Source organism: Panthera leo, chromosome E1 (genome assembly GCF_018350215.1).
Source record: "Panthera leo isolate Ple1 chromosome E1, P.leo_Ple1_pat1.1, whole genome shotgun sequence".
In the NCBI taxonomy this organism is placed as follows: Eukaryota; Metazoa; Chordata; class Mammalia; order Carnivora; family Felidae; genus Panthera; species Panthera leo.
Genome location: NC_056692.1, coordinates 46354672 through 46377699, shown reverse-complemented (window position 1 = coordinate 46377699; position 23028 = coordinate 46354672). Strand labels below are relative to the sequence as shown.

Genomic DNA, 23028 nt, shown 5'->3' with positions numbered 1-23028 from the left:
TACAGTGGGGGTCATTCCTGGTAAATAGTCATGACTACTCTTGACTGGCCATTTCGTATCTGGCTAGAAATTCTGCAGTGACATAGTCCCTCTGTCCCACACAAGGTTATCAACCTGGTCGAGCAGACTTCAGAAAACGCGCCCACCGCCGTTTCACAGGAGGTGGAGGAGAAGTTCGAGCATGCCCCCGCTAAGCCCGAGGCCCCCGTGGACTCTGTGCTGAAGGACATAGCCACCATCATCCTGAGCACCTTCCTGCTCATCGGCTGGGTGGCCTTCATCATCACCTACCCCTTGGTAAAGCTCGGCCCCTTCCCTTTGCCTTCCTGTATGTTTTTGAACTGTGCTGGTCACCTGATGTGCATGACAAACGAGCAGATATGTTTCCTTTCACATTTAAGAGTAAGTATGTGCTTCTCTTCAGAAACATTGTAATCAAAGAGACACTAGCTTCTCAGGAAATTTTTTTACCTATGTCTTAGAGTTAACTCATTGTAAAAGCTGATCTGTAAACCTTGCTTGCAGATCATTTTAGGGTTTTTTGTTTGTTTTTATTTTTGTTTTAAGAGAAGGAAGTCCTTCTTAAAGTTTATTTATTTATCTTTGAGAGAGACAGAGACAGCGTGAGCAGGAGAGGAGCAGAGAGAGAGAGGAGGAGAGAAAGAATCCCAAGCAGGCTCCTCACTGTCCGCACAGAGCCTGATGTGGGGTTCAAACTCATGAATCCGTGAGATTGTGACCTGAGTCGAAACCAAGAGTTGGGACGCTTAACCGACTGAGCCATCCAAAGTTAACTATTTCCACTTAACTTTCCTCCCTTACAAACTGCCTCTTAGAGACACTGGCACGAGTGAAAACGGCGGCCCCCGTTGCACTTTCTAGTTGGAAATGAGCGAGCTAAATTTACATGGTTGAATATGTTGTGGGTTGGATAAAACCTTGTAGAAGAATACTCCATATTCGAGTTGCTCAGAGCATTGAAGTGGCATCACCTGGGAATACTAGTGCCCAGGAAGCTCATGTCCCCTGCAGGAATGGCGATGACAGACCCTTCCATTGGTACAGATGGGTCCACTCCACGTGCACTGTTTTCTATTTTACCTCACACAGTCCTGCGAGGTCATTATTACTGTGCCCTGCCCACAAATGAAGAAGCCGGGCTCTGGGAAGTTAAATAACTTTCCCAGGGTTAGTCAGCCGGTGATGGATTTGAACCCAAGTTCAGAGAGAGAGAGAGAGAGAGAGAGAGAGAGAGTGTGTGTGTCGGGGGGTGTACACGAGAACCAGAAAACTCCCAGGGGGTGTTGGCTACACACCCATCCCTTCGGTCCCCTTCCCACACAGGCGGTACAATCATGGCTCACTGCTGCTTCAAATTATGACAAAGAATTTCTCAGAACAGAGAGAAGAGTGTGGGGTATGGGGAGGGCAGCTTGATGAGATGGGGCTGGAGTGGGGCCTTGGCCAGGCGCCACATTTCAGCCACATTCTGGCTGTGTGGCCGTGGGAAGATGGCAGCAAGGTTCCGAGCCCCCGCTGCTTCCTCTGCCTGGTCGGTGGCCGTCTGTGCACTCCCCTCTGTCAAGTGCACAGCCGTAGTGGACGGCAAGCCTGGAGCTGCCTGTGTCCACCATGCTCCAAGCTACGTGGCATAACCATTCTTCCTCTTTGGTTTCATTTTTGCAACCACTCCCAGACTTCCGTGAAAGTCCCAGGATTTTAGACTTAAGTGGAGCCCCCTTCATCTGGCCCAGCCTCCACCTACAGCTCAGTCCCCCCTCCCGCCCCTGTCGGGCCCGTCCAGCAGGGGGCGTGGGCTGTCCTGGGAACTCCTAACTGGCGAGAAGCACTCGAGTCTTCCAACCACCCTATCCCCCCTCCTGTGCCTTCTCACTGGTCTCCTCCCACCCCCACCCCTTGGGCAGTGTACCTGCTTCCTCTGCCACAGGGAGCCTCACCCTTCCAGCCTCCCTCTGTCCCCGGGGGAGCGGGCTGCACGTGTCTGGATGTGCGTTTCTCTCCCCAGAGCATGCATCAGCAGCAGCAGCTCCAGCACCAGCAGTTCCAGAAGGAACTAGAGAAAATCCAGCTCCTGCAACAGCAGCAGCTGCCCTTCCATCCCCCTGGAGACGTGGCTCAGGATGCTGAGCTCCTGGACTCGTCCGGCCTGTACTCAGAGAGCTCGGGCACCAGCAGCCCCAGCACATCCCCCAGAGCCTCCAACCACTCGCTCCACTCCAGTGGCTCTGCCTCCAGGGCTGGTACCAGCCCCTTCCTGGAGCAGGACGATGAAGGTAAAGCGGGTTGCCATTTTGGTGCTGTTTTCTCTTTCATTTGAACACAACCCGAGAGGCATGTTCTTCGGGGGAGTCTCCGTGGGACTGTGAAGTGTCGTTTCTGAGGGCTCACCGTGTTCTCATGTAGGTCCCTTTCCCTCTGGGGGCCAGGCTTGCATGCCATCCGGGCCTCTCCCACTCGGGGGGCCTTTTGGGGTCTACCTTGTCCTCCTGCCATCTTGCCCCATAAGGGCTGGCAGTTGCTGCTGACCAGAGGTGCACTGGGCATCTGGCTTGGGGGAGTTCCTGCAGCCAGTCCGTGGCCAAGTGTGACTGCTGATCCCGGTCCCTCTGGGAAGTGGGTTCGGGCCGGTTGTCAGGGCCGATGTTCTGAGGGGATGGGTACAGGGCTAGTGTACGAGACCTGAGCCCCAGACCAGGCCACCCCTGGTCTCTTCATTGCACATCCACTGCCTGGAGGCTCCAGGCTCAAATCGTAGGCGGGTCTGTGGAGAAGCCCTGTCTTCTGACAATAATGTAAAGGCAGGAACAGAGGGCAGGAGGCGGGGGAGGTGGCAGCCCTGGGTGTCGATGCCCTGCGGGCGCTTGTTACCGGGGGGGGCTGGGAACCTAGAGCCTGTGAGATCCCATCTCTGAACCTGAGCTCAGGACGCTGCTACCGTTCTGGCCTCAAGGTGTTTCAGGTTAGGTTTGCTTAAAACAACTTCTTCCTGTTTTGTCCCAGATGAGGAAACCAGCATGGTGATTGTTGGGAAGATCTCATTCTGTCCCAAGGACGTGCTGGGCCACGGAGCTGAGGGCACGATTGTGTACCGGTGAGTGGATTGGAGAGCTCTGTGACTTGCCCTCACGTCCAGGTCTGTCGGCCTGCAGGTGGCACGCCAGGCTGGGGGGTGCCGCAGGGTCACGGTGGTGGCCAAGACGGAGGACTTCACCTCCGGGGAGGAAGTGCTGGCCGCGTGGTGGTCGGTCACGGGCTACGAGGCTCCCAGGGTGGCTGCCGCATCGCAGAAGGAGCACCGTGGGTCTGCGGGTCTCCCGTTTCCGCAGCCTGGCTCGCCCCCCCCCAAACCAACCTGTGGTCCTTGTCCTCAGGGGCATGTTCGACAACCGCGATGTGGCCGTCAAGAGGATCCTCCCCGAGTGTTTCAGTTTCGCGGACCGTGAGGTCCAGCTGCTTCGGGAATCAGACGAGCACCCCAACGTGATTCGTTACTTCTGCACGGAGAGGGACCGGCAGTTCCAGTACATTGCCATCGAGCTGTGTGCGGCCACCCTACAGGAGGTGGGTGCCCCCGGGGCCACTTTGCCTTCGTCCTGCGGCCTCCCTGCTCCTGGAGGCAGGTGGCACGAGAGACTGTCATTTCTTTTCCCTTTATTTCTCTGTATTCACTTTACTGAAGTTACAACACAGCACACTCACGTAGATGAACATTTGGTGCATGTGACGGGGCTCACACCCACGTAACCACAAACAATCCGGTTGGAGGGTATTTTTATCACCTCAGCTTCAGTTGGGTGGGATGGTCTTTGGTTACAGTTAGTATCTCTGTCCCTCCGCCTCCAGAAAACCTGGCAGTTGTTCTCCCGGTGGGTTAGGGCTGCTCTGGGCTTGGAGGATGCTGGTTGAGGAGTCAGGTCATTGAGACCATCCAGCGAACTCCTTTTGCTCAGTCTCCAGGCTCACGTGACACTATGTCAGTATCAGACACCTGCAGGTTTGCCTGTAGGAGGCAGTGAACTTGAGTTCCTTGCCCTCTTACCTTTCTCACCGCACACGAGCCAGCTGGAACTTTTAAGTTCGCCTACGGCTGCCGGAGAAAGTCCGTGAGCAAATGTGCATTTGGACAGAGTGTGGTCAGTACAGCTTCCCGTTTCTTTCTTAAAACAGGATCAGAGAAAATGAGCCAACCTAATCCCAAACATTAATTAAGGCCAAAAGTTGCAGGCAGGACTTTCCTGAATACAATTGAATCACTTAGAGAAAAAAAGTGCTGTGTGGAGGGGCCCGTCCCCAAGGGCTGTGTGCGTGACCTGGCTGTCGTGTGTCTCATGCAGTACGTGGAGCAGAAGGACTTCGCCCACCTCGGCCTGGAGCCCATCACCTTGCTGCAGCAGACCACCTCGGGCCTGGCCCATTTGCACTCCCTCAACATTGGTGAGAAGCTTCCCCTGTATTTACCAGCCGCGGCCCGGTGGGGAGCTCCCTTGCTGGGGAGGGGGTCCTTGCCTCTGCTGAGAATCTCAGCGTCCTCGCTGGTGTGCCTGTGGGGTTTTTAGGTGGCCTTTTGAGAATAAGAATTTGAGGAGGAATCTTTCACAGCTGCAAACCAGAAAACCCTTAGAGGTCTGGTGGGCCCGCTGGGAGTCCGTGAAGAGTGCACTCCCTGCCGCAGGAGGAGGCCCGACGCCACTGGTAAATACCAGACTGATCTGGAGTTTTCTATTAGTTCACAGAGACCTGAAACCCCACAACATTCTCCTGTCCATGCCCAACGCACATGGCAGGATCAAGGCCATGATCTCTGACTTCGGCCTCTGCAAGAAGCTGGCTGTGGGCAGGCACAGTTTCAGCCGCCGCTCAGGAGTGCCTGGCACAGAAGGCTGGATCGCTCCGGAGATGCTGAGCGAGGACTGTAAGGACAATCCCGTGAGTAGTGGGAGCAGCTCTGGGGAAAACTGCCAGCCTCTCGCATCTTCGGGGACGAGAGCCTCCGCATTCAAGACTTGGGGGCTGCGGCGCACGTAGCTGGAACATGACAGTTCTTTATCAAAGAGCTTCTGTGTGAATAGCATGCTGCTGGCGTTTTCCATGTGGTCTCGTGTTCAGACAAGTGAAAGGGGCAGCTCCCGTAGTAGTGTGGGCAGTTGTCCGTGTCTCCCCCCTACTTTTCAGTCACTTCCAACCCCAGCCAGTTGGCTCTAGAGCCCACGTTCCACTGCGAACACCGACCCTCATGCAGCCCCTGCGGGTGCCAGCGCTGCTCTGGGCACTTCCGGTGTGCTAGTCCAGTCTCCCGGGACCCTTCAAGGTGGTAGAAGCAACAGCAGCACTCCTGTCCTTGCTGCTTCTCAGTGAGGATGAGAATTTTCCAGAAGCCTCTCACACCCTGCGTCTCTCTTTTCAGACCTACACAGTGGACATCTTCTCTGCGGGCTGTGTCTTTTACTACGTGATATCTGAGGGCAGCCACCCTTTTGGCAAGTCCCTGCAGCGGCAGGCCAACATCCTCCTGGGCGCCTACAGCCTCGACTGCTTACACCCGGAGAAGCATGGTGAGTGGGCGGCAGGGGACGGTCGGGAGCCGCTCCGGCTGACCACGTGGCCCCTGAGCCCTGGGAGGGCGCCAGCCCTGTGCTTCCAGAGGCCCTTCTTTCCAACCGCTGGCCCTGTGGGCCTCAGTGCATCGCTGACTCACTCCAAAGCTGGTAGAAGGTTGGGTTGTCTTTGGAGCATCTCCTCCTGAAGGCACACAGCTCTGAGGTTCCTTCAGGTCCCCCAGTTACCTGTGTGACCCGGGCAAGGACCTCTATTTTCCAGCTTGTGGCTTGTGAGCATTTAATAGTCCCTTCCTGCGCTGACATTCAGGACAGTCGTCCGTGCTCCATAAACTCGTGTGCAGGCCGGTGATCAGGGGGTGTGGCTGGGCGGGGGGGCAGACACCTGGGTCTTGCTCTCTGGGTGCAGGGGAGACAGGTCTTTTTCCTGACTTCAGCGTTTCCTGTGTTAAAATTGGCCCATGACACCCAGTGCCACCTTTTTAAAAAATGTAAAACTAACCTACTGTTTTAGATTAATTTTTATTATTCCTTGTAGAAGAAGATTAGCAAAAAAGATCCATAATCCCATTACACAGTGATGAATTCCTGCTATTAATACTTTTGTATATCTTATTCCAATCATGTATTTAGTTAGATATGCGTACTTTTGTAAAATAAATAAATAGTACATACTCTTTTTTGGCATGCTTTTTTTTCTTACATGCCTTTATTTTTATTTTGTTCTTTTTTATGGGTAATTGTTATTTTTTAATTTATTGATTTATTTTTAGTTTACATCCAAGTTAGCATATGGTGCAACAATGATTTCAGGGGTAGATTCCTTAATGCCCCTTACTCATTCAGCCCATCCCCCCTCCCACAACCCCTCCAGTAACCCTCTGTTTGTTCTCCATATTTAAGAGTCTCTTATGTTTTGTCCCCCTCCCTGTTTTTGTATTATTTTTGCTTCCCCTCCCTTGTGTTCATCTGTTCTGTGTCTTAAACTCCTCGTATAAGTGAAGTTATATGATATTTGTTTTTCTCTATTTCGCTTAGCATGATACCTTCTAGTTCCATCCACGTGGTTGCAAATGGAAAGCTTTGATGCTTTTTGATTGCCGAGTAATAACTCCATTGTGTATATATATACCACATCTTCTTTATCCATCCACCCATCGATGGACATTTGGGCTCTTTCCATACTTTGGCTATTGTTGATAGTTGGCATGCTTGTTTTTTAACATCATCTTGAATATCTCTCCAAGTTGATAGGTATTTCACCAGGGCATCGTTTTTTTTTAACATTTTTTTTTTTTTTATTGTTTATTTATTTTTGAGAGAGAGCGGGAGACAGAGAATCCGAAGCAGGCTTCAGGCTCTGAGCTGTCAGCACAGAGCCTGACACGGGGCTCAAACTCATGAACCATGAGATCGTGACCTGAGCCGAAGTCAGACCCTCAACCGACTGAGCCACCCAGATACCCCTTACCAGGGCATCGTTCTAATAGCACAGCCCAGTACGTGGAGGCAGTGTTACCAAAGCCTCCGACAGTGGGTATTTCCAGTTACTTCTTTTCACAGACTGTGTGGTGAGGACTCCCCTTATCAGCTGAAGCTTGTGCAAGTTCTTAATTATGCTATTGGAGTGAGGTTGTGTCAGTAGAATCTTGAATCAAAAGGCACATGCACCGTTAAGGTTTGAGTATTTCATGGCGGCTGTGGGCCGGTGATAATCAGTTACTTGTTTATTTTCCTCCTCTGTAGAAGACGTCATTGCCCGGGAATTAATAGAGAAGATGATCGCAATGGATCCTCAGAAACGCCCCTCTGCGAAGCATGTGCTGAAGCACCCGTTCTTCTGGAGCCTGGAAAAGCAGCTCCAGTTCTTCCAGGTACATCTCTTGTTTGTGGTTTGTTTGTTATCAAAAGTCTTCATTTAACTTCTTCCAGATTTTGAAAGTACAGCAAAAAGCAAAAATAAAATAAAATAAAATAATAAAATAAAATAAAATAAAATAAAATAAAATAAAAATAAAAAAAATAAAATAAAAAAATAAAATAAAATAAAATAAAATAATAAAATAAAATTAAAAAATAAAATATCAAAAAACAAATGGCTCCTAATCCCATAACCAAGAGATAACCATGGTCGACATTTTAAAATACCTTTTTCATATAGATAAAAATGTGATTAGGATCAAACCATATATACAATTTTGTATCCTTTTTTTTTTTTTACAGTACATAATATTTTAATATAGTATTTTATTACAGTATTAATAGTACTGTATTAATATGGTGTTTAATGTAGAATTTTAACATAATCTTTCTCCATGTTAAAGTTCTAAAACTTTAATGACTAGTGCTCTGTCATATGCTATATTCTGGGAACTTTCAAATACAGAAGTGGAGGGAATACTATAATGAACTCCCGTTTACCCATCAGCCAGCTCCAGCAATTACTACCTGAACCTCTGCTCTCTCTCCACCGCTCTCCACCCGATTACTTCGAAGCAAATCATAGGCATCGTATTTCATTCAGGTCTCATAAATCTAAACGTTTACTCACATTGGGCTCTTTCTATCCTTTTTAACTCAGTCTTTGCCCAGATGTCTCTTTGCTTGAGGTGGATTCTGAGATGTTAAATTGTAGGATCAGTAGCTGTGAGCTCCTTCAGTGGTTTGGCTGTGTGAAGGCTTTGTAGTCGAGCCTTCTGGGGTCAGATCAGCATGGCTCAATCCAGACACACCAGCTCTGAGAAGCAGGCACACGCGGGCAGTGCTTTTCCTCCTGGGCCTGGATCGGAGGGGAACTTGGGTTTAGGAGTGATCATCAAAGTGTCCTGGAGTCTGACTAGAGCTTTGGTTCTGGTGTAACTCCCAACATGTAAGCGCCTTGAGGGCAGGAGTGGTTGGTTTCTGGATTCGTTGCTGTGTCCCCACTGCCCAGGACATAGCCTGGCACATGGCAGATGCTTAGTCACTGTTTGGATGGATTGGGAAGGGGAGGGTTTCGTGCCCTTCTCCATGGCAGCAGTGAGTGTGGATAACATCAGGCTCGTTCTCTGTGTTGCACAGGTCATAACCTTCGAGTTCTGAGGTCACTTGTCCTGCAGGGACTTCTGAAAACTAGCCAGGTTCCTTTGATGATGATCAGATGTAGGGCAGGAATAGAGCTCACAGAAAGGGACCTCCACCCCTCTGTGGGTTAGGATTAAAACTCTTAAGTTTTGCCAAGTCCCGTGTCTTGTGAACACACCAGGCTTCCGTTGTATCGACCAGCTATACCCGCTTTGCAGAAGTTGTCCCTCCAAGGCTTGCCCATGGCGGGTACAAGTCCGAGAGTCGGCCAGCCAGGCTCCATCTTCATCAGAGAAGGAAGAGACCGTGGCCGGTGAGGCTGTGCGGCGTTAACGTGTGTGGGGCTCGCCGCTCCCGTTTCCTCGGCTGTTGGAGCTCGTGCCCAAGCTGTGTCCCTCAAACACGGTCCAGGCCCTCTGCAGCCCACACTCTTGTCAGCAGCTCTCTCCCTCTACAAGAGGGCTTCATCTGTCTTCTCTAATTGTTTGCATGAGGACTGATGGCCAGGCCTAGATTTGCGCTTGTCCCGTTGCCCTGGGTGGTGGAAAAGCGCAAGATGCAAATCAAAATTGAGCTCTGGTGGTGGTGGTGGTGCTTGTTGTCCGTTGATGAACACGGGTTGCACACAGGGGCTCCGTGTGGCACGTCGTACGTGTGCACATGGGTGACACGTGGGTGAGGCGTTAGGGTTTGTGGAGAGGTGTGGCACATCTCTGTCACGGAGATGTCCGTGTGGGCCCCTCCCCTGTGAACCCCAGACACGGCTGCTCACGGGGGAGAAGTGAATGGATCGTGAGGGGACAGAGACAGGACGCTCGCTGCCGGTTCTGAGGCAGACTTCAGTCTGGGCCTGCGGCTTGCGGGGCAGTGACCGTTCCGTGACCTGGTGTTTCACTCCTCCAGCTTCTGCTTCTCTGCACACTGACCGTCACCTGCTGCCCTTGTCACCCTCATAGGACGTGAGTGACCGAATAGAAAAGGAATCCCTGGACGGCCCGATAGTGAAGCAGCTGGAGCGAGGCGGGAGAGCCGTGGTAAAGACGGACTGGAGAGAGAACATCACCGTCCCCCTGCAGACAGGTGACCGTGCCGAGGCCCTGACAGCAGATGTTGGCAGACGCGTTCCAAGAGCAGCGGCCGTTTCTAGGAAGTGAACGTGGAATTGGCAACTCCAGGCTGTTTGGGCTCCAAATCCCCCTCGCAGGGTTGAGGCTTTTGTGGGCGTGTCCTCTGGGGTTTGGGCACAAATCAGACCTTTACACTGACGTGGGTTTCGTGTGCGTCCCTTAGAGTGACAGGTGAGTGATGGCTGCCCTGCCCTCACTGGTTATTCCTGGTTGTGGGTGCAACCAGGAGGCAGAATTCAGACTGCCACTGCCCTCGGGTTCACTCTGGGGGGCACACTCCTGTCAGTCACAAGTATGGCAGAGTTATGTCGTGTCTCAGTCTGATCGCTTAATCCCGGGGAACCCCAGCAGTCCTTTTCTTTGGAAATGTGTTTGTTACATTGTAGTCCTTGTTTTTTTCCCTAGATCTGCGTAAATTCAGAACCTATAAAGGTGGCTCTGTCCGCGACCTTCTCCGAGCCATGAGAAACAAGGTAAGGGGGGTGAACCCCAGATGAGACCAGCAGCCGGGGTACAACCACCCTCCTCCTCCTTTCTGTCCTCTGGGGCCTTCCATTCATACTAGAATCCTGACCTCGCGGAGGCTCTTCTGTGTTGCCTTGGACGGGTTTTCTCTTCAGGGACGTTGTGAGGAGTTCCGCTCTGGGAAGCAGGCTCTCTGATGCTGCTGTTGTCTGTGGTGACTTTTGTATGCCCTGTGCCTGCCTGATACAGCGCCGCCGTATAAACTCCCTTAATGGAGACCTTCCCACGCAGGCCTGGTCCGCGGGCCACTCTGGTAGGGAAGCTCCCTCCCGCCTTCACAGCACTGGGCCAGGCCCAGCTCTGAGGCCCCCTCCTGAGGGAGGGGAAGCAAGTAAGATAAACAGATGGACTGTGGGTCCCTAAGCCTTTTCTCCTTTCAGAAAACCAGCTAACATCCTGTCTTCCTTGGATAGTAAGAGGGTCTTTTAGCGGTGTTTCCCAGCTTCCCAGCTGCTAACCGCCGTGTCTGTGTGTCCGCCCTGTTTGCAGAAGCACCACTACCGGGAGCTCCCCGCGGAGGTGCGGGAGACGCTGGGCTCTCTCCCCGACGACTTTGTGCGCTACTTCACGTCCCGCTTCCCCCACCTCCTCCCCCACACCTACCGGGCCATGGAGCCCTGCAGCCACGAGAGGCTCTTCCAGCCTTACTACTGCCACGAGCCCCCAGAGCTCCGGCCCCCCGTGACTCCAGACGCCCTTTGAGCCGGGGTGGCCGCCGTTCTGGTGGCCCCAGCTGTGACTGAGGGCCTGGTCTCTACCAGCCCGAGCCTGATGCCTCCCGGCTTAGCAGGGAGACCAGGCCCCCAAACCAAGTGCCTTGAGCCCGCTCTACAGCCAGCAGAAGATGATGCTCACCCCAGGAAGTGGGGAACACGACCCCCCCGCCTTGGCCTGTAGGATGCTGGGAAGCTGTTGGCCATGAGAGCTTTACGTTCGGGGGTCCTCTGCTGAGGAGGGCCCGTCGCAGAGGCAGCGAAGGAGGCATCCTCCACCTCCTCGTGGACACACGTGCTTCAGACTTACACTTGTTTGTAAACTTCCTGTTTGATGTCGGCCTATGAGGAAGAGAGAGGAGGGAGTGCTACGTTTTGCCTACAGGCAGGACCAGGAGCATCTCTCTCCTCGACCAGCTAGGCTGAGACGCACTCAGTGCAGCCTCTGCTCGGAGTGGGGCTCCAGAGGTGAGCGGCGCTAAGGAGGAGGAAGACGTTCAGAGGGTGTCGTTCCCCGGGGATCACAGATGCCTCACTCATCATGAACGTGCCCAAAGCCTCCCAGGTCACTATAACCAGTGTTCCCTGGGGGCAGCGAAGAGTCTGGAGTGTGGGGCGTGGCATTGGGACAGATCAGCACCACATGCCCGGTGGCCTTCGGTGGATTTAAGGGGGTGCTTAGGAGCATTTGGGGGCGAGGGGTGGTAAGTTCCCCATCACGAAGAGCAGCACCCAGGCGAGAGCAGGCCAAATAGGACCCTCTCAGCCACCCTGGGAGAGCCCTGGGCCAGCAGGTGGACAATGAGGTTCCCCCATCCCTGGACCCGGCAGGACGGGCCAGGGGGGCGGAGCCAAGGCCAGGGTCACCACTTGCTTCGTGGGCAGGTTTTTATGTTTCTCCTGGCAGATTTTAATAACTTTCTCTTTTGAACATACTGTAGAATGCTGCGTTAGCATAGGTAAGCTGAACTTGAAGTTTACTTGTGAAGAAGCTAAATGCAAGATCTATAGTACACTTTCTCTTTTGTGTGGCACCAAAAGTCTCCACCCCCTCCAGAAAGAGCGTTCGTGTTCAGAACGTGCTCTACTGCTGAGGAGTAAAACATTAGAGCAAGGCTATATACATCCATGAAACAGCTTCGAAGTGATATTCTCTACATTATGTCAGTACCATCTTTTTTGCTAAAACTAGTTTAATTTTTAACTTTGGTTTCAGTCAAAAATTCCTCTGTCTTTCCTCTACCGAGAGCCTTAGCAGTTAAGTGAGATCAGGGTACGAAGTAAGGAGATGTCTCCCGTGTCCTTTGTCCAGCCGGGTGAGCACATCATCACGCTGCCTTCAGTGCTGGCGACCGACCTCCGAGACTCCACTCAGGAGCGAGGGTGTACTGACGGGCCGAGAACTCACTGTTTCTTCTGTGACGTGCTTGCTGATTTGTACGAGGGCCTTCTGCCTTCGTAGAATTCAGTTCCCTTTCATAATGCCTGAAGTCACTTTTTTTCTTAAATTAGCATTATCCTGCGTCTTTAAACCTCATCAGTTACCTCATTGATACCTTGGAACCCTGGCGTTTTTGGCTGACATCGTGGGATCTTCTGCCATACTTCCCGTTTTTCAGGAACACAGCCAGACGCCTCTCCTCTCCCTGCTCTGATGCACCCGCACCATTGTCTGTATGGCTCTGTGGTTGGTCACTTCACAGCCGGGCCTGAGTGGTGATGGCCTGCCAGGCAGTCAGGCGGAGAAGGTGCCACAGGGGACGAACAGGGCCGTCGGCCCTCTGTGCTGCCGGCACCTGGCCTGCTTTGGTCTCATGGCTGAACGGTGTCCTGGGGGGAGTAGTCAGGTCACTTCTGGCTGCCCAGGGTTTGTGTCCTCTCCCTATCTGGGCCCACCTTGTCTCCAGGATGGCTGTTTTTTAAATGCCTTTTCTCTTTATCCCCTTCATTTCTAACCACCCCCCTTTCTCAAACTCCTGTATTCGATGTATTTTATTTTGAGTAGTCACTGTGTGAGCAGGCAGGATCCTGGGTGCTGGGGATGCAGAGGTAAACAAGATAGGCAAAACCTCTGCTTTTTAAAGAGCGTGGAGTGAGAGAGAAAGTAAGCAAGTAAGCAGAAAGTAAGCACCAGTACTCCCGGAAAAGCCAGAGGGTGGGCAAGGGCATTCATTTGCTGTTCACATTTCTTCTTTCTTAAAGCTGCCTGTGACCCAGAACCCGTCTGATCTGGTCAAGTCTGCTCCGTTGGCCTTCTGTCCGTCGCTTTTCAGAATCTGGTCACTCATCAGTCCCTCGGGTGGTTTGAAGAGGTCTCTCGTGTGGGCACTTGTCGTGGAAACACCTTGGGCATCATCTGCTATATCTTGTTCTAATCTGTAGAATTCTGGTTTCCTGTTGTGCTCAGCGTAGCGGGAAGGTGTCTTTTGCTAGAACAGGGTTTTTCAGCCGTGTGCGTCGCGTAGCAGCTGAGCTACTTGATCTTTAGTGTGATTTCTAGAAGGCTGTTTAACTTTTTAGAAGTACGCTACTTGCATTTTTTTCCGACAGAATTTAGTCGCATCTGTTAGGAACCCCAGGGACACTCTCATTAAATCTTGTCTTGAACCTCGCGTTGAATCGGTCTTCGGTGCGCCTGCCAGAATTTCTCCTGTTGCTTCTTGAGTCTTTTTGACTTCAGCATATAAAGAGCTCACATGTCACTAGGTATCAGAGCACTTGCACTTTTGGGGAATCACTGGTGTCCTTGGTAAGTCACCGAATCATCTAGTGGCCGACATAAAACCCGGGGCGCGGCAGGCTCTCCCTCCCTCTCCCTCTCCATGCCATAGTCCTCCTCGGTTCTTTCCGGTGAGACCTCACTCTGGCACATATTAGAGGATCCACAGGTTAGCGGGTCCAGCGAAGTATTTTCTTTCTGCCAACTCTAGAGGAAAGGTGTTTATCTCAGAGTCAACTTTGGTGAGGTTTTGTGCGAATGTGACTTGTTTCCCGTTGCAGTTTCTCTCACTGCCGTGAAAGATGAACCGGCTGCCCCCCTCGCGCTTGTAGGGGGCCTCTGGCCTATAGGCCTTTCTCCTCTCAGCTGCTGTCTCTTCAGAAGCCGCGCTCTGGCCAGGCCTGGATGTCCCGAGACTGCTTTCATTCTCCAGCCCTGTTCATTGCATCCTTGGCCTTGAAGTCCTCACAGAGGGTAGACTGGTTTTTTGCCCCCCAAGAGCTGGATGAGGAAGCACGCAGCACACCTGTAAAGAGTCTCTAAGTTCTCTTTAGCTTTCTCTCTGCTCGTTTAGTTCCTGAAATCCCTTTTCTTTGTACGTGTCAGTGTCTTTTCCTTGCTGATGCCTTCACCATCCCGGAGCAGTCCTTTCAGTTGAGTTTGGCTTGGCATTGGTCTTTCCTAGGAGAGAGTCACCAGGTGTCCCATACGGATGGGCCCAAATTCCGCCTTCCAAGGTTGGACCATTACCTTTTAAATCAAAGTGTCCCTTCTTCCCATACTTTGTTTCTTTTATGAAACAGTGATTTCCCGTGAGTAACCCAGGTTCCCGTTTCTTGTATCAGCGCGTAAACCCTTTCTGTTTTCATTGGACAACCACAAAGAAAGCATCTGCGACGAGCCTACCACTGGAGCAGCCTTAACGCTTCTGGCCAAAGCCCGCACCCCGCTCGCTTCACCCTGTGCTCTCTGTGTGTTCGGCGGGTACAGTATTTCTTTTCAGTATCCCAAAAGCTGTGACGGGGGAGTCCCCACTTACCTAGAAAGCATTACCAGTCAGACATGCGGCATTCTCAGATGCAGACCTTACGTAGTGTTCCTTTTGCAATGACCTATTTATTTAACCTATTTATATTTATTTAATTTTTACTCTGACGTATACCCGGTTACAATTGCACTTGCTTTGAAAGCACATCAGATTTGTTTTGGACAACACACCCCTGACCATTTTAAAACTGGAAAAGTTCTACTGTATCCTTCCACGGAATGGATGCCTCACAGTGGTTTTGTCATTAAAGGGTGAATGATTTGGTCAGGGTAAAAATTTTCATTTTTAAGTGATTTTTTTTAAAGAAAATTCTGTGCCATTGTGTCTTCTCTGTGGACGGTTGTTTAATGGGTATGTGTTAATTGTGTGATAGAATCCTCTTTGTGAACCTACAATCCTCTTTTTAGCTTTATATTTTATAAACTGCCAGATTGTACAATTTTTATGTGTATTTTTAAAGCTTGATGTGAGGGTAATTATCTAAGTTAAACAGCCTATTTTTGTACCTCCTGTACAGTTTTATAATTCTGCTGATTCATGATGGCGTCTCATGTTGCGCCAATGACAAATAAAGGTAGTTTTAGATCCGGAAGTTGATTTCATCTTCTTAAAGACTTGACCTTGACCCTCACCTTCAGGCAAGGGGTCACTCCCAGCTCTCTTCCTGGGTGTGATGTCTGGGTGGTGAAGGCGAGCGGCTGACTCAGCGGGTAGGGGGACGCGGTTGCCCGCCGGCATCCACGGCAGGGTCCGGGGGGCTGGAACGTCCTCCTTGGAGGCTGTGGGAAAACGTTCTTTGAAACCCTGCAGGGAGTCCCCAAAAGTATTGGTTTGGGCTGAATTCCAGGAAGCTGGCCAGGCTGGGACCAAACTGCCCCATGGCAAGTTTGGGGTGTGTGTACAGTGAATGGGGTACTGGACCGAAAAGCCCGTGAAGGGATTAAAGCCACTGCAGTCACGGCCAGCACAGTGCTGGGAAAGCCATGATCTGAGCGTGTCAGGCGCACGTAATCCGTCCACCCACACGCCAGGGAACGAGCCCAGTGGCCAGTCTGGTTGGAATTTTGGATCCTGCCAGCGTGCTTCCTGCTTTCCTCCCCCCATCCCGTCTGGTGAAAGCGGAGGAGGCTCCTCTTTCTCTTGCATCATGGAAAGGGACCGCTCACAATGCACTGGGACTGGCTTCTTCTGCTCTGCCTGCCACCGTCCCATCCCCCGGCCTCAGTGGGACCCCAGGACCATCCCCGAGAACCGTGGACACACCCTCCCTCCGAAGCTCTGGGTCTTGGATGTGGACAAATCCCAGGAAGTGTGAGGGGGCTGCGGGATGCCGTGGACGCCTGCCCGCTGCCTCCTACCATCTGATGCAACAGCACAGACCGCTCTTGGGTTCCCCACGGAGCTGCTAAGCCAGGGCAGGGGCCACATGTTGAATTGGCCCAGGCCAGGGAGGCAGACAACTGGCTGCAGCCTTAGCTGGCTCTGAGAGCAGTGAGAGAGGTGCGGGTCCTCAGGAGGAAGGCCAGCAGGTAGTTGGGACACTGGCATGGCCAGGGCCATGGTTCTGGGCCACCGAGGCAGGGCTTGCTGTTTTGCATGCTGAGTCAATGTTGGGCTGTGAAAAAGGGTACTTTTTTCTGAGCGTTTGATACATTTCATGAGGTAAATGTGTATATACACACAACGGTATTTCATCAGCAAAGGCACCCGCTTGTACTCCATTATTTGTCCCCTTCATCATTTATGCTGGATGCATGCCATAGCTAGGAGAGCTCATGAAGAGCCAAGTAACAGCCCCACCCGCCTGCCCTTCCCACTGGGCCAGGCACTGCTGGGGCATCCTGTGCCCTGATCACACGTTGGCCTTCTTCTCTCCCCCTGCAGACCAACATTTCCTTTAAGATCAAAAACATACATCTTTGACTTTAGTGAGAGACTGACCAGACCCTTTGCCAAGGCCAAAGGTCCGGTGATGAGCTTGTATCTGGACCAGTTAGCTGTGGGCAGAGATAGTAGGGCTGGTAAGAACCTGGCAGCCTCTGGGAAACCATATTCAAAGATATCAGGCAGCAGAGGGAGCAGTTTCCAGAAACAGGAGGGGCTGGGCCGGAAGGACAGACCTGAGTGAACTTGGCCTCTGAGAGGGTTGGCAGGTGAATCCAGGAGGTGTTCTTTCCCGCCCTCCCCAACCTATGCCTCTCCAAATTCACCTTCTCCGTCCCAGGCCTGCTCAGTGTTTTGGGTGAAGCCACTGCAGTGTGCTCATTGGGTTTGCCTGCTGGCAACACAAACCTGGAAAGAGTGACGAATCACCCAACGCAATTCAGGGCCCAGTCAAGATTCCAGAAGATCTCGAGAAACTGGAATGCCAAGCCCAAACCCCAAGGATGATGGGAAGCCCTGCCTTGACATTACAATGGGGTTGGGGGAGGAGAGCAGAGCCCTGAGGAGCTTGGAAACTGTCACAGACACTTGAAACAAGAGCTGTCGTGGCCTCAGACATCTGTCACGTGATGAGAAACTGGCTTTGCAGTCTTGTCCCGGAGGGTTTAAGCTAGCCCAGTGGGGAGCATGGTCCGGACGGGATGTTGAGCTGCCCAACGGTGCCAAAGGAGGCTTGGCAAGTGAGTGAGCGCTGGGTCTCTGGAGGGATCCAGCAGAAGGGAAAGGCCTCATCCTGAACAGATTAGGAAGAAATTCTTCCTTGGGTCACGGGCTGGACTCTGGTCCCTTCCAAATAAGCATCTGTGACTAAGACCCACCTCTTGCAGTGATGAGCTTCTGGAAAACACTGCCTGACCGGGTATGAATCACAGGAAGCAGGGAGTGGAGGCCTGCAGGAGAACTGTTGACAATTGGAGGGGGGTGGGGTGGTGTTCTCCAGGATTCTGCCAGGGCTATGTGGTATTCCAGACATGGGTGCCCTGAGAGTGGTTATACAAGGTAGAAAAACCAAGGGCCACAGTTGACTCATTTAGGACAAGTTTGCACCTCAGAATACCAGTTCTAAGGAATATTACACTTAGGGAAAAAAGGTTCTATGACCAAATAAACTTGGGAAATGATGGATTGAAGACGGTTTTCATATTTACTGCAGTACTATTCAGAGGCTTTTCATATACTAACAGAGGGGCGCCTTGGCTGGCTAAGTCAGTGGAGCGTATGACTTTTGATCTTAGGGTTGTGAGTTCAAGCCCCACATTGGGTGTGGAGCCTACTTAAAAAAAAAAAAACAAAAAAAAACACACCATGTACTAACAAGATATTCTCTGAGAAGGTACATATATATATCTCGAATTACTGCCCTCAATTTTTTTTTTTTTTAAAGCATGTTTGGAGTGGCAGAGATAATAATGGTTTTTTTTGTTTTTTTTTTTTTAACATTTTTTTAATTTATTTTTGAGACAGGGAGAGACAGAGCATGAATAGGGGAGGATCAGAGAGAGGGAGACACAGAATCCGAAGCAGGCTCCAGGCTCTGAGCTGGCAGCACAGAGCCCGACGCGGGGGCTTGAACTCACGGACCATGAGATCATGACCTGAGCCGAAGTCGGCCGCTTAACCGACTGAGCCACCCAGGCGCCCCTGACATAATAATGTTTTTAACAAATCTTATTTTATTTTCCTCTTTCTGGATTCCTAGGAAGACAACATTCCCAGCCTCCTCTGAAGTTAGGTTGGGGTGTGTGACTAACTCTGGCCAATGGGGGGGGCGGGGTGGGCAGGGAGGGCGGAGTGGAAGTAAAATGTGGCATTTTTGAGTCTCAAAGCATTTAAGAGCTGGGGCACAACCCTCCAGCTCTGTCTTCCTTTGACACAGTGACGGGCCAATCGTGGGGTCTACATATTGAAAGGACACAAAATGGAAGCAACCTGAATCATGCAGTCACCACACGGAACACAGCTGTCCTGAAAAGTCTCCTGACTTGGAATAAACTTCTTATCAGTAAAATAAATAAACAAACAAACAACAAACCCTTGTGTTAAGCCGCCCAGACGGGCTGGGTTAGTTACCACAGCCCAGCTGAGCCCATCTTGACTAAAACTTTAGGTGGAAAGTATCCAGGAGAAAGGCTGCTACGCTTCACCTGAAAGTTAAAGGTCAATGCCAAGCCATTTGTGCTTTTAGCCAGCTAAGGAAGTCGTACTGTTGACAATCTGAGGGGTCAGAGAAGAGGGATCCTCCTCCTGCTGCTTTTTCATCCACCTCCCCTACCCCCATCCTGAATACCCTGTTCGGTTTCTATGGTTACCCGCGGTAACATGATGGCTTGGCGGTTAGCTGTGCTCAAGGTCACCCCTGTTGAGAAGTGGCTGAACTCAGCAAGGGAAGGTGGGAGGGGCAGGGCCATAGCACCCCCCACCCCCAACACACACACACACATGCACACACACACACACACACACACACTCTTCCCTTGGCCCCACAGGGCCTGCTGGCTCCATAGTGATCTCTCCCAGGGCTTGGGAGGTCTGGGTTGGCGGAACTAGAGGAGGGTGAAGCTGGGAAGGAGCGTTCCTCTCATTAGCACCCACCTCCCCAGAACAATTTTAGGGGGAGGGAGGCGGGGACTGAGGGGCAGAAGGTGGACCATTTATGTTAGGCCCCAGGCAGCATGAAGCTGAGGGTCTGACCTCCATTCCGGAAGGCTCAGAAGCCCACCTTCTTGCTCTTATGCTGCAAAGGGAGGAAACTGAGGGATAGACACAGACAATAATGAAGAGAAAACTCGGGTGCCTGGGTGGCTCAGTCAGTTGAGCGTCTGGCTTCAGGTCATGATCTCACGGTTCGTGGGTTCAAGCCCCACATACGGCTCTGTGCCGACAGCTCGGAGCCTGGAGCCTGCTTTGGATTCTGTGTCTCCCTCTCTCTGCCCCTCCCTCACTCACACTCTCTCAAAAATAAATAAACATTTTTTAAAAATTAAAAAAAAAAAATAACACCACAACAGCTATTGCTTAGCAAATACTGCTTTTTCCCCTTCCAACATGTGTGCCATGTTTTGTCACTCTAAGTGGTCAGGTGGCCATCACAGGGAGTGGGAGGGCAGACGGAGTGGAGAACACGTTGGTTGGAAAGGAAGCCCTCTCAGGTAGGATTTGCTATAACCAGGATAACTCAACACACTGCTGTTGTCTGTAGGTCTTAGGATTTTTAGCTAGGTCAGTGTTTTTTGAACCTTGATCATATCAGAGTCATAGTGTGGGAAACAGGAAATTTACACAGGCCCGGTCCTATCCTGCTTCAACAAGCCCGTAGCTCTGCATTCTTTGATTTCCAGGTGATTCTGGCATACCCCAGAGTTTGAGCACCATTGATCTAGGCCATAGTGCTTATTGCAAAAAGGAAGCTCCCAAGACATACGGTCAATGCTTTGGCATATCTCTCACCTATTAAAAATAAATGTGTATCAGTTTTTAAATCCAAACTTGAATGATATCATGTATACTTTTTAAAAATCCTACTTTCCACAAGCCAGTCCCTGGGGCTGAGAAATAGCTGTGGTCATCAGATTTCCGGTGGATTCTCTTACTACAGCAGAGTGAGCAAGGGTTCATCACCTGGTTTCCTTAAGCTACCAGCTCCCTGAAGAAACGTGGCCAAGCCCGCAGTCAGAGACCCCCTGCACCCACCACTGGCCCCCCGTAGAGTGTGTTCTATGGAAACTTTGGGGAGGATCTCGTTATTGCTTGTCCCTAAAGGCGTGTCTGCATGTGGGACTTCTTCCATTGTGCTGGACACTGGCGAGTTCTTTCAAACCTCAAGAAAGGTTGACTTGTCCAATTTTTAAATAATTGGCTCCCCTCCATTTTCTCTGTTTTTATTTTCTGGGAGTTTCAACAGTAGAATGTTAGAACTCTGGGTTTGATCCTTGGTGTCGATTATGGTTTATTTCTTATATGACATTTGTTGATTTTATTCCTTCTGGAACACTTTTCTTAGTTTCAGCAATAATTTTTATTTATTTTTTAATTTTTTTTAATGCTTATTTATTTTTGAGAGAGAGAGAGAGTGCACACAAGCAAGTGGTAAAGGGGCAGAGAGAGTGGGAGACACAGAATCCGAAGCAGGCTCCAGGCTCCAAGCTGTCAGCCCAGATCCTGAGGCGGGGCTTGAACTCACGAACCATGAGATAGTGACCTGAGCTGAAGTCGGCTGCTCAACCAACTGAACCACCCAACTGAGCCACCCATGTGCCTGCCCCTCAGCAATAATTTTTAAATTCCAAGGGCTCTGGATCCTTGACCCTTTCTTAAGGGAAAATTAGTATTTCAGGATACTAATTGGACATGGGGGGGGGGTAGTTCTTCAGTCCCCTGTATCATCTGTATATCGTTTTGAGTAATTTTTGTTTATCTTGATCTCTCTTTCCCAAGTTGCAGATTTTCCTAAGTGTTACTGATGCTTCATGGCTTATACATACTAAAAAATGAGGCAAATAAAAAGCTGATTGAGGCCCTGTGTTGGTGAGTAGAGTTTTCAGCTGGTATGCCTTGTTTTTAGGTTATTATATGGGGAAATCTTAGATGCCAAAGGGCAGAGGTCTTTGCTCCAAGGTTCTTGAGTGTGTTTGGACAAGAGTCTTCTGATTGTTGGCCTAGGGACTGACGACTACTATCCGTCCTTCTGCATCAAGGGTCAAATGTTTTATGAACCAACTTCTAGTTCATTCCCATTCTGACATGTCACTCCCAGCTTCCACCATCTTTCCCCTGAATCTCCAAGGTGAAGCCTCTCACTTGTTCTGCGAGGCAGATCTGCCCCCTCCTCAGCTCTGTCTCATTTATGCATTACTGTAGGCTGAGGCAAGTGCCCTTGGCTAAGGCTTCAGCCTGCAGGGGTAACTTAGCCTGTTGGGGGTGGGGGTACTGAGTGGGCACAGCAAGTGCTAAGAGGGGACACTGAGGGAGTGGATGGGAAAGTGGTTGACCTTGGGGTCCAGGCTGATGGAGGGAGATAGGAATGTGGTCAGAGAAGATTCTGGAGATGGAGAATACAGAGGTGGAGGAGTATTGCGTGGTGAAAAAGTAAGACTTGGCTGCAGGGGTGGGTGGTGGAGTGAAGGTAAAGAAGACTTACAGCTTGAGGAAGTGAGTGGATATTGAGGCTCAGGTATAGCAGGGTCTTCTGGTAGACACTAGGGTTGCCCAGGGTGACAGCAAGAGTCAGGGGGCAGGGGAGGTAGGGGTAGGTAGGAAAACAGAGCCAAAGTCCTCTAGGAATCCCAGATTGGGCAATGGCCTTCTCTGAGATGCGGAGTTGGCATGGGCCTCGAGGGAGGGAGGGCACAGCACATGAGGGTGGGTTTGCTTTCAAAACACTGAAGCCATGAGGAATCAGTTAATACCCGACGCCCACCCAGCTCAGAGATACAGGAAGTCTCCACTCAGGAGGAATGGGGGAAAAGAGGCATGGTCAGAGGAGGGCCAGGCTCCAGCCAGGGCAAGGAATTGGAGGGTCTGGGAAGATGTGAGGGATATGGGCCAATTTCTCTCCAGTAAAACAGGTTTCAGAGGGCACATGGGAGGTTTGAGCCAAGGGAAGCACTAACCTGAATATGGGTGAAAGCTCAGGGCTGGTGGGGGCCAAGCATGGTATACTTTAGACTGACAAGACCCAGGACTATACAAGTGGGTGGGTTAATGCTCCTTCAGGTTGTGATCTGAATGGACAGAAAGTTGGAAAGTTGCTCAGAAGCCAGAAGTGACTTGGGGCCCCCGGGGGGTGGTGGGGCCTTGACTTTGTCAGCTTCTGAGGCCCTTTTACACACCAACAGAGGAACGGAGGCAATTCTCTGTTGTTGGAACAGAACCTTACTGGCTGTGTGGCCTCCTTGTGGTTGGAGAGCCTGCGCAGCTGCGGGGGAACAGGGAAGACAGATTCAAGCCCCAGTGCCAGCCCCATGAGGTCCTGTCCCTGCCGCCGGGCCCTGACCCTGCAACAGGTCTCATTTACAGAATATGCAGATTAGAACCATTTCAAAAATACAAAGACCTGGTAGTATCCAATTTCTAAAAAATAATCTTTAACCATATTCAAAAATCTCTTTTTTTGAGAGAGAGAGAATGCGAGCAGGAGAGGGGCGGAGAGGGGGACAGAAGATCCAAAGTGGGCTCTGTGCCGACAGCAGAGAGCCCCATGCAAGGCTCCAACTCATGAACTGTGAGATCGTGACCCGAGCTGAAGTCAGACACTTAACGGACTGAGTCACCCAGGTGCCCCTAAATATCTCTCAGTCTAACGTTCAGGTCCCAA

General features: G+C 51.1%; 1 protein-coding gene across 3 annotated transcripts in view; it reads left to right on the top strand.

Moving 5' to 3' along the window:
* Positions 1-18769, top strand: part of ERN1 (endoplasmic reticulum to nucleus signaling 1) — an 82359-nt gene extending 63590 nt beyond the window's left edge. For 2 of the 3 annotated variants that reach the window (XM_042916811.1, XM_042916810.1), the window contains exons 12-22: positions 106-297; positions 2027-2294; positions 3022-3112; positions 3393-3582; positions 4356-4455; positions 4748-4947; positions 5426-5573; positions 7323-7450; positions 9596-9719; positions 10172-10239; positions 10781-15363. In XM_042916811.1, the coding sequence (XP_042772745.1) occupies positions 106-297; positions 2027-2294; positions 3022-3112; positions 3393-3582; positions 4356-4455; positions 4748-4947; positions 5426-5573; positions 7323-7450; positions 9596-9719; positions 10172-10239; positions 10781-10993 (1722 nt within the window). In that variant the 3' untranslated portion in view covers positions 10994-15363. Of the gene's footprint in view, positions 1-105; positions 298-2026; positions 2295-3021; positions 3113-3392; positions 3583-4355; positions 4456-4747; positions 4948-5425; positions 5574-7322; positions 7451-9595; positions 9720-10171; positions 10240-10780; positions 15364-18591 lie in introns of those variants that run through there. The other variant, XM_042916812.1, reaches the window with a different exon arrangement.
* The last annotated feature ends 4259 nt before the right edge of the window (positions 18770-23028 follow it).